At 37.6% G+C, this 16,261-nt stretch overlaps 1 protein-coding gene and 1 pseudogene across 1 annotated transcript; both read right to left on the bottom strand.

Annotated features, from left to right (window-relative positions):
- Nucleotides 1-2,584: 2,584 nt before the first annotated feature.
- Nucleotides 2,585-7,972, bottom strand: LOC131620073 (uncharacterized; annotated as a pseudogene).
- Nucleotides 7,973-13,687: 5,715 nt separating this feature from the next.
- LOC131620072 (uncharacterized) lies at nucleotides 13,688-16,016 on the bottom strand. The gene is made up of 11 exons (XM_058891095.1): nucleotides 15,879-16,016; nucleotides 15,667-15,789; nucleotides 15,310-15,577; nucleotides 15,116-15,206; nucleotides 14,888-15,018; nucleotides 14,704-14,794; nucleotides 14,457-14,613; nucleotides 14,211-14,368; nucleotides 13,998-14,118; nucleotides 13,859-13,891; nucleotides 13,688-13,693 (listed from the first exon to the last, which is right to left on the bottom strand). Exons 1-11 carry the CDS (start codon nucleotides 16,014-16,016, stop codon nucleotides 13,688-13,690), a joined length of 1,317 nt encoding a protein of 438 aa, XP_058747078.1.
- Nucleotides 16,017-16,261: the final 245 nt, after the last annotated feature.

The raw sequence follows: 16,261 nt of genomic DNA, 5'->3' as shown, positions 1-16,261 counted from the left end.
GGATGATATAAATGGATTATATGGAGGTAGTAGAGATCCTTGAATCATGTCTTGAGTTTTGGATTCATGCCCTGATCAGAAGTCAACTATCTTGGTGAATTAGGTCAAAACCCTAATTTGTCGACCATGTGAAAGTAATGACTGTAGACTTTGAATTGAAGTGTGATGTCCAGTAGACCTTTTCATATGAGTTATTTGAAGAAGATTGATGTCTTTGAATGGTTCCCTGGGGCTTTTTAGGGTTTCCCAAAAGTGATCCCTGATTTTAGTCCTTGATAGGCTCAAAACCCTAGTCTGGTGACCTGAGTAAACCTGTACTCAGATGACTGGATGTCTAATCAATCATAGATGAGAAAAGTGAAGTCTTTGAGCCTCATGATTGTATTAGGGACTAATCCTTGTATTGATTGATCCTTTGCCTGAGCTTTCTTGTTTTTGAGCATCCTCGATTAGGTACCAGATGGAGAAATGACTACTCTGGGTACTTGTCTTGACCTGATGAAAAAATCCTGAAGATATGTCATCTCAGGGGGGTCAAAAATTAGGGTATGACACTATGAATCTGTAAATTAGGTAATTTAATGTTTAGATTATATATTTAGTATTAATTAGTAAAACCCAATAGTAACTAATAGTATGCGATTATAATAATGTTAAGCGCAAACGATAATTTGTTTGTGAAAATAAAATGCAAATATTGTAACATGGAATTAAGACAAATATGATTAATCAATGGATTTTATCTACATGACATTTTTTATTTGGACACCTGACATCAAATATAAACCTAATAGTGTCACCAACTTTAAACATATTGGTTTGACAGAATTCTTCCCAGTCGGGTCCTAACTTTGTCGGGTACGTAGTGTTTATGTATGCCAAATTCAAGATTGTCCTCGTACCATTATCACAGCACAAGTTGAGACAGTTGTAGTTGTAATCTTTTAAAAGTGCAGCAAAGTCTTCATCCAATCTCTGTAGATAGCAGGAACCAGGAAAATCAAAGCATTAGAACTAAAAAAAGTTGTAAGAAATTGTAAAAAACAAAATCGTCTTACCAATTTGGTTTGACATAGTTCAACATTTGTTAGACCGAGGTCGAAAACCATAATGTTGTTTGCTCCCCAAAACCTGCTATGGTAAAAGGGCAATTGCTCGATATCCTCTATATTTTTTATGTTGAGGATGCTAAAATTGTCATCCATATAGTAACCCACCTCAAGAACGGCATTGGAAGGGCAATTATAAAATCTTCAACGTCTTTCCATCCACTAATTATAAGTGGATGAATTTCATTTTTGTTATAAATGAGGACGTGATGCACTCCTTGGTTGTTGAGGATGGTCCATGTTTTAGTTATGTTGTTGCCAAAACGACATATAAACTTGGGATCAATTTCTGCAAATTTCTGCCAATTAATATAGAAGTTATAAAAGAATGCAAAAATAGGTGTCTTAGGAAGCTATTAAATAATGCAAAAGCACTAAAATAAACATAAGTTGAAACCTGTTCAGATAACTTTGTTATCGTGAAGGAGTATTCCAATTCACTGTGAGAAAGTTTTCCCATCAAAGCCATGTGAAATTTCTTCTGGTTGTTGTTGGGGTAGAAAAAGAGATTTTACTGTGTTTGATTTATGTTCACAAGTTGAGGGACCATATATATAGAGAAAAGCATAGTATACCAAAGATGAATAGTACCCCTAAGTATTGTTAAATATTGTGCATAGGATTCCATATAAAATAGTGCATGGGACCCTAATAATGAAAATATAGTGCAACCCATTGCATGTGAAAAGTGGTAGGACCTGATATGCAGGAGATAAGGAATATATTCTATTAGCATGTGATATGTGGTGGGCCTCTTTGCCTAGAAGTTGCCGTAAAGAAAAGAAAAAAACTTCCTGGGAGAATATATTCCAACATGGACGTGACCATGTGATGCCAAAGTAGATTCCCAGCTGAAAGTAAATTTCGGACAAAGAAATGATGCATTATTGAAATAGTTATGTTAAAGAACAAACTGGATTCTACACACAAGTGGAAGAAAACAGGTCAATAAAGAACTGGTGTTCAGATAATGGAAAAAAAGCAATATGGAATTTGTCTAAGATGAAGGCTAAAGCATTGCTATGGCGTGAATCATTAAAAATCATATTGCATTTTCAGGTAAAACATTTATATTGTTGCGATTATGATGGGTTGGTTTCTGTGAATATGAAATGGATATTGATTGTAGTTGCATAGTAAAAAATTATACTTTATGTTTCATTTTTTTCTTCTTTGTAGGTTTTGGTAGGGTTACAAAATTTGGAGTAACTGAGTTTTTTTACTGCAAATAAAGAGAAGTGATACAATAATGTTTGCAATGATACTTTGACAGACAAAATTAAATAGTCAAGCGTTGGTGTTAAAGTTGGATGGGTTCCTCTGAACTTCGGTTGATCTGCACATGAAGGTATGTTTTATTAGAATGCAAAATTAGGACATTTAGAAGGTATAAAAACGACAGTTTGTACAGGTTAGAAAATTTTATCAACAAATATTGAGAACTATTAAGTGGCAAAAAGACATATACGTACCGTCTATATGTTGTTAAAAACCTCCTTATATACAACATTACATGTTGAAAGCTTTGGGATGTTTTTATCATCATGTATCAATATCTTGATACCTCTTTTAGTTGTAACTCGTGAAACGGCAACATAAATCTGTCCATGTGTGAAAACATCTCGAGGTATATAGAGTCCAACCCAATCCAACGATTGGCCTTGAGATTTGTTAATGGTCATGGCGTAGGCTACAATAATAGGAAATTTTCGTCTTGATAACTTGAATGGCCAAGGTGATTGAGACGGGGACATATCCATTCTCGGGATGTATATAACTTTCCCATTATTGTTATCACCCATCAATTTGGCCTCAAGCACATGAGCAACCATATTAGTTATTATAAGCCTTGTCCCATTACACAGACCTTGGGATTGATCAATGTTTCGCATAAGCATGATTGGTGTTCCAACCTTTAACTTTAAGTGATGGTTGGGTAGGCCAGAAGTTCTTAAGGAGCTGAGGAATTCTGGGCTAAGGACCTGAAGAATATTGCTGTCATGGATTTCTGATCGATCAACCGAGTTTGAGCTGTAGTAATCTCTTATTTCCCCTATAAAACTATCCATTAGGAAAGACATAACAATATAAAGTGGAAGCAAGATGGTGTATATAAGTAAATCAGAGCTATACCTGGCATAATGGCAATGATATGGTCATTGATATTGTCAACAATGTCCAAAGTGGAAGCAAGAATGGCCCTATTTTTTAGATAATCAGTCGATTGGTAACAATTTAAGAAATCAGGATACGTACTCTGCACTATAGCTTGAATAGGGTCATCGAAGTCTGGAATTAAAAGTTCGGGTGGTATGTCAATGTTAGCATAACCGTCGTTAGGTTCAGAAATTCGTCCCTCTCCTATCTTTAAAAGCCAATCAGAGAAATCCGACATTTCCTTTTTATCTTGCTCAGATGGTCCGGAGGATAGACACATGTTTTTGGTCAAATTCATGACTTTAACATAATGCCAAATGTAAGAAGCATTAATTGTTGAATGGACAATGTCAGAACGACTTCATCCTGGTACAACGGGTAATATCTGACGAAAATCCCCACCAAAAATCACAACCTTGCCTCCGAAAATAGTTTCGGAGTTACCGTAATTACTCATGACATCCTTCAAAGTCTTGTCCAGCGTTTCAAAACAATATTTGTGTGCCATCGGGGCTTCGTCCCATATAATCAGCTTTGCCTCCCTTAGAAGACCTGCGCTAGGGTCATTGAAATTAATTTTGCAAGTTGAGTTCTCAAGACATGGAACTGGCAACTTGAACTTTGAATGAGCTGTACGACCCCCTGGCAACAAAAGAGATGTTATCCCATTTGTTGCAACAGTTAGACATATCTCATGCTTAGATCTCAGTGCACTTGCAAGTGTTCTCCACATATATGTCTTACCGGTTCCACCGTAACCGTGCAGGAAGAAGACACCACCTTGTTGTTTGTTGACGGCATCCATGATTTGGTCAAAAATCTTCCTCTGTTCGTCTTGTTAACAGCATTATAAGAAACAGTTTATAATTAGATACTTGTAGACATATTTTGACCTACGCATGTAATATAGTAATAAGAAATATGTGAATCTTTGATTTTATTACCAGTCAGACACTTGCATAGGTTATCAAATTCCGCCTTCATGTCCTGGATATTGTACTGTCTTTCATCGTAAATAAGCCGGTTTCCCAGTTGTTGAATAACATAGTCATTCGGATAAGGAATGGGCTTGAAATCATGCAGGGTGCGATGGTTCAGTTGCAGCATTTTTTCAATCTCTATCAATGTCAGCTGCTGGATTGCATCATCCGGTAATGTTAAATCTGTGGTTTGTAGCAAGAAGGCATCGTTACGTTGTAATAAGATCACAACAACATGATACATTACGTGGTAGTTAAGAATATAAATAGCATGCGATGTCAAAGTAGTGTACCTGGATTGTTGGCAATTTGTCTTTGTTCGTACAAGATACCATCGGCCAATAGAATCCATGATTCCTTCCATACATGGGCAGGACGGTTTACAGCACCTGATAAGAGCATAACAACAAACAGCTTTCTAAGATAATGACCTGTCCCCCAAGCGCTTGCCTCCTTTAAAGCACATATGTATTCTCGATCATCATCTAAGAATCCCATAGCAAAACATGCCTCTCGAAAGGTGTCATATTGTGTCTCACCGACCCTCCTGATATCTTCATAGCAAGTTGGGCCCTTTGCCACCGTCAACATCATCCTCAAATAGAAAAGTTCACCGGTTGTTGGTGGAATCCACACCAAACGTCCGATAGTGAACCCTCTTTTACGTGGCTTCCACATTCTGTTTCTCTTTACATAAACAAACTTTGTAACAAATTCACCATATGTCAAAGACCGAGCTTCAGCATATGTTGCATTTGCTACAAGCCAAGACGTGAACATAGATTCTGTTACGCTTGCACTTTCTAATACATGCTCCATTTGTTCACAATCTTTATAATAGACAGCCTTTTCACCGATGAGATGGAAAAACATTCGCTCAACAGCAGGTTTCCTTCCATGAACCTTGTACGAAAATATTCGCCAACACGCCTCACTTGGAGAAACATACCTACAATCGAGATATTGTTTGATCTCATCCACACATTCATGTTGTAGTCCGGTGTTTGACTTAGAACCAACCACACTTGCACCAATTCTGTCATATCCTTTGTGAATGTATTTGAATAGGTATTTGATAGGGTTACACCATTCCATATTAATATGTGCTTGATATTTCAACAATAACCGAGTGTTATAGGGGACAACATATCTATTATCAAACTTGATATTATTTTTTGTAATTACATGGGTGGTTGATCTTCTTCTATATAATGGGTAACCTTCAGCATTTACAACTGTATCTTCGATGAATTTTTTTGGATAATATTTAGAACATTGCCGATTTTTCATACATCGTGAATTAGGCCGCGAAAGACCGCACGATCCATGTATCATATGGGATTTCACCAGTGCGTACAAAGCAGGATGTAGTTCAGGATCAGGAATCTCTGCACAAATGATGTTATCAATGTCGGACGGAGTTGGATACTTGCTTTGGGGGTGCAAGAAGATCAAAATGTGAGCATGGGGTAAGCCTCGCTTTTGAAACTCAATTGTATACATAACTGCATAAATAAGTCATAAAGAACTTGTTATTGTGAATAATAGATGAGAAATAAGAGTTAGAAACATAATGGTGGGGAAAACTTACACGCCATAACTTTCCCAAGAATATGTCTTTTTGTTAGGTCAACCATAAGCTCTTTAAACTTGATGTTGAAAACTTTGGCAACAATGTCAGGCCTATCATGGGGTTTTAAGTTTTTCGGGGTCAGCAACCGTGTAATCTCAGGCCAATTTGGGTTGCATGTGAAAGTGATAAACAAATCTGGGAACCCCAATCTGCTTGAAATGGCCATACCGTCGAAGTAAAGTTGATCCATGTATCGTTTGCTTCCCACAAAAGAAGAAGGTAGAACAACATGTTTACCTTGTTTGTTACCTGGAATCTGGTCTCCTTGCTCAGACCGTTGTTGCAGATTATTGTATTTTCCGACCCTCAACTTTGATTGATTTTTTCGCAACCAATTGAGACGTTCTGATTCCATCATAGCGTAACCATCAACCAAAAATTGTTGGAAAAGTTTCCTAGAGTACAATAATGTTTTAGGTTCATCTGTGCATTCTTGGAGACGAAAACACAGCCAATCCTTGATAGATTGCCTATTCTTTCTTGTAACAGTTGTCTCATCTTGATACTTGTGAAGGATATTATCCCGGTAACCGTCTTCACCGTAGCAAAAAATCAAAGGGTATTGATATGAAAGATAACTTGGATTGAACTCATCAATTCTTTGTAATTTACCACTCCGGTATTGGACCACAAGGTCTCTTGTTTCACCAGTGTCAACATCTCCTACAATAAGGGCAGCAACCTCCGCAACAGTTGGCATATTATAGACACGACCATCGTCATGTCTATCACTGAGAAGTTTCAGCCTTAATTCAACGTAAGGATTGGCCTTAAACATATCACGTGCCATTCTGAATGCTTTTGCAAGAACATTAACTTCATCTAGCATAGTCTTTAACTTTGCTACGATAGATGTTTCAATAGACGTATTGTCCCTGGAAAAAATAATAGCAAACACGGTGTTATATGTTTAAGCCATCGTATAAACACTTAGGTAAAAGATGGATTGGTAAGCTCATTACTTGAAACAACGCATTCTATTTGTAATCTCGTGGTCAGTGTCGTAAATGTACAATTGGGCATATTGTGGCAGCGCACCATATGGTGGTACAAGACTGCCTATCCGGTGACATGTTTGACCGTGTAGGCGCATTGTAGGAGGACCTCCTCCGTTGGGAATGTTGCTGTCAAATTTCATCCCTGGAGATGTAAACGAAAACATTGCATTGTACGTTCTTATGTTGGCCTGAAAGTTCTTGCTCTCAGGATCAGTTTTGTGATGAAGTAGCTTTTCTAACAGTAACGGTGGCTGTTTCATGTAGGGTAAGACAATTTTACCGCTCCTGCAACACAATTCGAATTTAGGAACAGTGGTATTTTTTCTCATATTCTTGCGCTCTGCATACCACATGCAAGCTTGGCAAATTAAACATTCCCACACCGGGTCACCAATGTCAGAATAAGCTGCAGGAAAAAAAATTCATTTTCTTATCAAACGGGTAGCAATTTAACCGGTTATTGTGTCAATAGAAGTTAAATAGCAACTTACACTGGTTATGTTGATCACGAATATCATGAGGATCCATGGAGTCATCAGAATCAGAGTTGTGTCCGAATGAGTCGCAATCTTCAGAATCTCCATTGGTATCATCGGAGGAATAATCCGTTCTACCTACATTAGGATTAGCAAAAGATACACAATGTGGATTTGATATATTAGGAGAAGTGTGGGAATTGTTAAGAGCAGTAGGGGTTGTAATGAGTAGCTGTGTTTGGGTGAATTTAGGCCGCTTCCTGGTGTTCGATGATTCTCCTACATGGAACGACGGAGAAATGTCGGCATTGTTGAAACGGTTAAACAGATTCACTCCATTGGCAGCAAGAATCCTTGATCTTTTTTTGGTTTGCAAAATGTCTAAATGGTGTTGAGATGGTAGAGTGTGGGAATGGTTAGATCCAGTGGGCTGGAGAGGATATCTTGTTGAAGTGTCCCTGGAAGAGGCGGCCAAAGTCCCAGCAGTAGGTGTTGTTGTTGGTTCGTTTTCTTTGTTAGGGCCATTTTTAGAGAGTTGATTTTTTGACAACAAAATCCTCCTCCTTTTTCTTGCAAGAGTTGTAGTCGAATCATTGGCATTAAAGGGGCTACCATCCATTGAAAGTGACTTAGTTGAAATTAAGTAGTTGATTGTATGAAGTGTGTTTTAAACCAACAAATTGATTGAGTCTAATATGATTAACTACAGAAAAACTTATTATTCTAAATGATTTGAACAAAGGAGGGAACTATTTGTTCCTTAACCTAAATAAAAAGAGAGGGAAACAGGATTACATTTTTGAAAAAGCTGGGAGAATTTCAAATTTGAAATTAGGCTTAATTTGAATAATAATATAAAAGATTTCAGAGTATCCCCCACATAAGAAAACAAAGAAGTGATTTTTTTTTTTTTAAAAAAGTAGCACCAGACTATAGGCCGCAGCAGGCTGTACTTTATCATATTTTATGGTATCATTGTGCAGGTGTAGAGCATTAGGATGGAAGTGTGACATGAAAGGGGGCTGCCCTTCTACAAAAGCAAAACGCAAACCAATTAACTCAAGTAAGTGTCTAATCAATTATTATTTAAATAAGTAAGTTGTACTACTTGATACAAAAGCAACAGTAATTGTAATAGAATCTACATGTCCGTATCCTAATTTAATAATCCATGTTAAGTTAGAATGTAGCATATATAAACTGTAGTTTCCTGTATTTTTTTAGGCAGAGGTAAATAAGCTATTTGTGAGGCTGTTTAAGTACTTCATTATATTAGTGAGATACCATTTATAAAAGCTATTTATTAAAGCGCCAAAGTTTGGAAATTGGCAGTCTCATTGAAACAAACATATGCAGCACTCATTCATGAAATAACTTCCCTATAATGCAGTCGAGTAATGCTGTTAAATGATCAGACAGTAGAGTAATACTGAAACCATCCGTTACATCGGATTCACATTTGTATGATACCGTAACAATCGTTATATTGATCGTAGAAAAGTCGATTAATAATGTAATATTACGGCAAAATATGGAGTTTCCAAATACAATCGTTAGTTAAAAAGACCCAAAATAATAGGTAGTCGGAAAATAATGTAACATTACAACAAAATAAGTAGTTTCAAAATATAATCCTTACATAAGATGACCCAAAATAATAGCAGGCAAGAAAATATTTTCAACTATTTTTCAATCTTCACTAATTTCCTGGTGATTCTGGCTGGTTTCTTAAGTTTAGTCGAAGACAAATCTCCTTCGCTGTGTGTTGCATGACATGTAGATTCAATGGATGGATCGGGGCTCTGTCTTTTTGCCGTAGGTGTGACCGGTTCACCGTGCAATTTGGAAGTTATTTCAGGATCCTGCAGTTAAAAATAAGTGAGAATGAAGTAAATTGATGGCGGTTAATAAGTGGCATTTGTATAGGACTCAAAACCACACCGTAACAATGTCGGAATCATCAACAGGAACAGCCTCATCAACACTCTCTTTTATCTAAAAAATCACAAATAAAAGAAATTCATAAATAAAAGTCGAGATGTATTCAACAAAATTAGAAGACAATATTAGACGCAGAGCAAGACAAACGTTACATGGTTCACTGGGGCGGAAAGCTGTTGTGAATTAACTGTAGTCGCCTCCACCCATTCAGATTTTAGTTGATCCACAACAGGTTTATCTTTCACTAACATGATGACCGAGCAATTAGACCAATCTGGTTGCCACTTGACCTTGAAGGCAAGTTCCTGTTCAAGGAGCTTGTCGAGTGCCAGGGGAAAATCGAGGGGATCAAATATTGTTAAAATTAATGTGTTGTAACCACCACTATGAGTAAGCATTATGAAAGAAGTGCAAAAGAGTTGTAACCATCATAATATAATTACTGTCTTTATTTAGAGTTATGTTAGAATTGTATCATTAAGATTGAGAGAACCAAAGAGTCCTCATCTTAATTAGCATCTTATTGTCTTCTAAGTCAGTTTTGATTCAAGCCTATATAAAGGCTTTGTAATGTTAAGAAAGATATATCAGTTGGTGGTGAATTCAGTAAAATAGCATATTCAAAGCATATCTTCCACCAGTGGAAGTATAGTGCAAAAAGTGTCAAAAACCAGTTTTCCTCTGCAGAATTCTGCAACACTATAATTTATAACATACTACCTCTAGAATACCACCAACAGAGTGGTATCAGAGCTGCAGATCCTTGCAGCCCCAACAAAAACAACAAAAGTTATGGCTTTTACAAACAACCCTTCCGCAATTTACAGCAATGTCAAAGTTCCTCTATTTGAAGGAGAGAACTATGATTTTTGGGCTGTTAAAATGGAGACTCTATTCACATCTTTGGATGTTCTAGAGTATGTCAAAAACGGAAATGAAGAACCGGCACCAACGGAGGCTGAAAAATCAAAAGAAAAAGCTGAAGAATCAAGCCAACGGCTTGAAGAGTTGAAGAAGAAGAAGATCACAGATGCTGGAGTTCTCGGAATGATTCAAAGAGGAGTCTCTCTATCCATTTTCCCAAGGATTATGAGAGCTAAAACATCGAAAGAAGCCTGGAGTATCCTACAACAAGAGTTCGAAGGAGACTCAAAGGTGCGAACGGTGAAGCTTCAATCTCTTAAGAGAGATTACGAAAATGAAAGGATGAAGGAGAACGAGAGCCTGAATGAGTACTTCAACAGACTCTCCGAGTTGGTGAATCAGATGAAGTCGCATGGTGATACGATAGAAGATCGCAGAATTGTTGACAAAATTCTGATTAGTTTGACAGCAAGATTTGACCCAATGGTGGGTGTGATAGAAGAAACCAAGGATCTATCAACCTTAACTGTTCAAGGGTTGATGGGGTCTTTGAGATCCTACGAGCAAAGGATGTTACGACATTCTGAAAAATCAATTGAGAGTGCCTTTCAATCTAAACTCAACATTCAGTCCAACAATGGTGAAAATAAGCCCCAAATACAAACTAGAGGTGAGTCTTCTAGAGGTGGCAGATTTGGAAGAGGCAGAGGCAGAGGTCGAAACCAACGTGGCAGATCTGGAAGAGGCACAAATGGCGGAAGATGGAATGAAGCATCAAACAAATGGTGCAGAATTTGTAACAACGGCACTCATGACGAGAAGGAGTGTTGGAACAAAGGCAAACCGCAATGTCACAATTGCAAGAGATTCGGGCACCTTCAAAAGGATTGTCATCTTGCAAATCAGCAACATGCTTCGTACGCAGAAGGAGAATCTGATGAAGGAAATTTGTTTTTTGCTTGTCAAAAAGCATTGCATGAAGAAGGTAAAAATGTTTGGTATTTGGACAGCGGCTGTAGCAACCATATGACCGGACAGAAGGAAGCATTTATAAACATTGATTCTTCATTTGCCTCAAAAGTTAAATTGGGCAATGGAGAACATGTCGAAGTGAAAGGGAAAGGAAGCATTGGAGTCACCACAAAGCAAGGAAGCAAAGTCATGCATGACACGCTTTATGTGCCAGAATTAGACGAAAATTTGCTTAGCATTGGACAACTTCTGGAGCACGGCTATTCTCTAAACTTTGAGAATAGAGAGTGCAGAATTTTTGACTCAGAAAGAAGAAGTGTTGCCATTGTGAAGATGACTAGCAACAGGAGCTTTCCACTATCTTTCAACTATGAGAAAAATGTAAGCTTGATGGCCAGAGAAGAGAATGACTCGTGTTTATGGCACAGGAGACTTGGGCATTTGAATTACGAAAGTCTCAAGTTACTCTATCAAAAGAAGATGGTGTATGGGCTACCAAGAATCGAAGAAAAATCTGGTGTGTGTGAAGGATGTGTCCTAGGCAAACACCACCGGCAACCATTTCCAAAAGAAAGTGCATGGAGAGCCAAACAAGTGTTGGAACTTGTACACACAGATGTGTGTGGTCCTATGAATACTTTGTCTCATGGCAAAAACAGGTACTTTATCTTGTTTATTGACGACTTTACCCGCATGACTTGGGTATATTTCATGAGACAAAAATCTGAAGCGTTTGTAATCTTTAAGAAGTTTAAAGCATTAGTTGAAAAACAAAGTGGCCGATTTATAAAAATGCTGAGAAGTTATCGAGGGAAGGAGTACACCTCAAATGAATTTCACAAATTTTGTGAAGATGAAGGTGTTGAAAGACAGCTCACTGTTGGCTATACACCTCAGCAAAATGGTGTATCTGAAAGAAAGAACCAAACTGTGATGGAGATGGCGAAATCTATGCTACTTGAGAAAGGTTTACCTAAAACCTTTTGGCCCGAGGCCGTTAACACTGCTGTGTATTTGATGAACAGGTGTCCAACAAAGGCAGTGTGGAAAAAGACTCCATTTGAAGCTTGGAGTGGAAGAACACCGTCGGTGAACCATCTTAAAATTTTTGGATGTGTTTGCTATGCTCAAATTCCTAAACAAAAGAGGACAAAGCTGGAAGAAACAAGTGAAAGATGTGTCTTTATTGGCTATAGTTCCATGTCGAAGGGCTATAGACTTTACAACTTGAAGACAAACAAGGTGATCATTAGCCGGGATGTTGTATTTGATGAGAATGCTTCTTGGAATTGGGAAGAAGACAAAATGAAGGAGAAAACAGTCCCTGCAATCATATTACAACAACAAAATTCAGCAGCTGAGAATGAGCAACCGGCTCCATGTACACCAAGTTCCTCATCCTCTCCAAGTTCACCAAGTTCAAGTTCATCATCTCCCAGCTCAACTCCAATAAAATTAAAGGATTTGAGTGATATTTATGCAAGATGCAACTATTGTGTTGTGGAACCAGAAAATTTTGATGAAGCAATCAAAGAAGATGTTTGGAGGAATGCGGTGCAAGAAGAGATAAATGCCATTGAGAAAAACAAAACATGGCAGCTAGTTGAAAAGCCAAATGAGAAAGAAGCTATTGGAGTAAAGTGGGTGTACAAATTGAAGCATAATCCAGATGGGTCAATTCAAAGAGCCAAGGCTAGATTGGTAGTAAAAGGCTATGCACAACAGCCTGGAATTGACTATAGTGAAACTTTTTCCCCAGTTGCAAGATTGGATACTGTACGAACAGTTATTGCATTAGCAGCTCAAAAAGGGTGGAACCTGTACCAACTTGATGTGAAGTCAGCTTTCCTGAATGGAGAATTAAAAGAAGAGGTATATGTGCAGCAACCTCAAGGCTATTGTGACAGTGATTGGGCTGGAAGTGTTGATGACATGAAAAGCACTTCTGGTTATGTGTTCAGCCTGGGTTCAGGAGTAATTTCTTGGTGTTCGAAGAAACAAGACATTGTAGCGCAATCTTCAGCTGAAGCAGAATATATGGCAGCTGGTTTGGCTACACAACAATCATTGTGGTTGAGAAGAATACTTGAAGATATCGGAGAAAAGCAAGAAGAAAGTCTGCTGCTTCACTGTGACAATAAATCAGCAATAGCCATGGCGAAGAATCCTGTTTTCCACAGTCGAACAAGACATATTAATATAAAGCACCACTTCATTCGAAGTGTGATCGAAGATGGTGATGTGCAGTTAGTGTTCTGCAATTCAGAAGAACAGCTTGCAGACATTTTTACCAAAGCACTACCAAGAGGAAGATTTCAACAACTTAGAGAAGCAATGGGAGTTAAAGAGCAACACATTAAGGGGGAGTGTTAAAATTAATGTGTTGTAACCACCACTATGAGTAAGCATTATGAAAGAAGTGCAAAAGAGTTGTAACCATCATAATATAATTACTGTCTTTATTTAGAGTTATGTTAGAATTGTATCATTAAGATTGAGAGAACCAAAGAGTCCTCATCTTAATTAGCATCTTATTGTCTTCTAAGTCAGTTTTGATTCAAGCCTATATAAAGGCTTTGTAATGTTAAGAAAGATATATCAGTTGGTGGTGAATTCAGTAAAATAGCATATTCAAAGCATATCTTCCACCAGTGGAAGTATAGTGCAAAAAGTGTCAAAAACCAGTTTTCCTCTGCAGAATTCTGCAACACTATAATTTATAACATACCACCTCTAGAATACCACCAACAAATATTCCAGCCTACATAACAATGAAAAAATGCACCTTGAGTAATTATATGCAGTAATTATACACCCTTGTTGTACCGGTATGTTATTAAAATCATGTGCCAAAAAGAAGTTGGTACCTGAAACATTGTTTCGCGCATATGAGCAGCCGAGACTTCCAATAGGTCTTCACTCTCCTTGTCCCATAAAACAAACTTGCATTTTGTACCAGCATGAAGAACACCCACCTCTATTTTATACCTAAGTTTGAAGCGTTACAATTGTAAGTTAACAATAAACAGACAAAGATGTTGTGAAAAGCAGTTGATGAAACAATATGTTGGTGTTTATACCTGAAAATGGCAGTTTCAGTCTCATGTCCCTTGACACACTTGTACGGAGGTCTATCACCAGTGACTTTATTTGGGCACTCATGGCATGCCTGGTAGTACCAGCCATATTTTGAAGCAACAATTTTTGCAATTGTAGCAACCGTGGCACAAAAAGTAGTCTGAATTTACAACAGTGCGGTAAACAGAAAATCAAATATAATAAAAGTTAGACTATATATGAAAAAAAAATAAAAGACAGATTAGTACGTCTTTGAGTTTAACTATCTGCTCAAGTGGAAGAAGAACAACATTAGACAACAACTTTTGGGTAGGTGATTGGCGAGAACTGTATGAGTTTTGCGACCTTCCCTGAGACTGATGACTGAGAAGGCCTGAGACAGCCACTATAGTATCCTGTGTAAGCCTGAAGACGAAAAAAACATTGTCAGATTTAACAACGAAACAACGAAGGATGATACAAAGTGCAGGAAATTGTAGTAAATTAAATCAGTACATTTTGGCAAATTGTTTGATTGTCTCCACGTCTTCATTAATAGCCAATTCGGTGACATTGTAAGTGTTGGTAACAGATAGAGGATATTTGCCTGAAAAGACAAAATAAGTGAATAACATTATGTACTTGAAAACATAAAACACACTTTATGAACCGTAGGAACCAGTACGGGAGTATTTTATACCAAAAGCTTCTTTGACCTTTGCATATTGAATCATAACCACAACAGGAATTGCAGTATCGACCTGCTGTTCAATGTAGTTCATAAACTGCACCGCGTACGCCTCCCATAACGTAACCGTGATAGTGTTGTTGCTACAGAAATGCACATATAAATGACGCCATCAGTAAACATATAAGATATAAAGGGCTACCATAATCTTGCATGAAAGGTAACAAACAAACTTTAAACCTCAAGTCGCGAATGACAAAGTTGACCTGTTGCTTTTTACTTCCAACCTGGACCTGTGTGTACCCAATTTCATCAACCACTCCGATAACATCTGTACAAGTCATTGGGAAAACGTGGATCAGGTTAAACCAAACGTGAGATGCAGAGTTCTACATAGATGATGAGTGACTCCCAAAACGTAAATAGAGTTTAACCTAAAGGTTGATCCTTATTCCATTTCCCAGTTAAAATATCAAGAAAAGGAGTGAGTCTGCAAGCCTTTTCCTGAATCTGATGCACATTTCTATCCCCAACTTTTGTCCCACCAGTAAATTTAAGGAGGTACTTGTGAGCAGAAGGTTTGAACAGCAGATCATTCAGCTGAACTTGGAAGTTCGCAATAGTGTAAGTATCATTAACAACAAACACCGAATCAAAATTCTGCCTGTAAACGGGAGGTACGATAACATGGATATCACTTCCCTATATAAAACAAAAGAAAAATAATCCATCAATATACAATAAACCATAAGAATGTTGCCTACAGGAAGCGATAAAAACACCAAAAATACACTCTTTAACACCTCCATGCAACCAAATATAAACCTATTAGAACAAAGACACACGGTTTCCACAAAACAAAAGAGGAATACAAAATATTCGACATTAACGCTTCCCAATAACCCAATCTCAACCTTCCAAAACCAATAATATAGCAACTCACGAACCGTTTATACGAAAACAACGAAAAATGATGGCTTTTCGTAAAAATGTTGAAACTAACCTCAGAATCATAAACAACCATTTCAAAATGTTCCCTGTTGTTAGAGATGACACTCCACTTGTGATGTATTTTAACAACAACTTTCCAAAGTTCCTTTTCATCGTTAACATCAGAGATCTTTTCCAACGGTCGTGCCATCTTCTTGCCTCAACTTAGTGTTCAAACAATGGTTGGCTACAGTTTCGGTGGCAGAAGAAGTTTTTCAATGGTTTTTAGGGTTTGAAAGGTGGAGGTTGAGAGAACGGTGAGTGACAGAAGAGGAAGAGGGAGAAAGTCTCCAAGATTGCATATGGGATTGTGATTGGAAAGCAACATTGGGAGTAAGGAAAACATGAAAAAGGGTGCAGATTGTGTTTAGAGGAGCAAATTGCTTTACCCGGTTC

Source organism: Vicia villosa, linkage group LG7 (genome assembly GCF_029867415.1).
Source record: "Vicia villosa cultivar HV-30 ecotype Madison, WI linkage group LG7, Vvil1.0, whole genome shotgun sequence".
Classification (NCBI taxonomy): Eukaryota; Viridiplantae; Streptophyta; class Magnoliopsida; order Fabales; family Fabaceae; genus Vicia; species Vicia villosa.
The sequence above is the reverse complement of the archived record's forward strand: the minus strand, read 5'-3'. Positions and strand labels throughout refer to the sequence as shown.

Excerpts from the sequence above, each read along its gene's own strand:
- LOC131620072 (XM_058891095.1), bottom strand. The coding sequence starts at position 16,016 with ATGGCACGACCGTTGGAAAAGATCTCTGATGTTAACGATGAAAAGGAA. Across the intron at positions 15,019-15,115 it reads TTTGTCATTCGCGACTTGAG|CAACAACACTATCACGGTTA; the intron begins GTTTAAAGTTTG and ends GCATTTCTGTAG. Across the intron at positions 14,369-14,456 it reads AGATAGTTAAACTCAAAGAC|ACTACTTTTTGTGCCACGGT; the intron begins GTACTAATCTGT and ends TTGTAAATTCAG.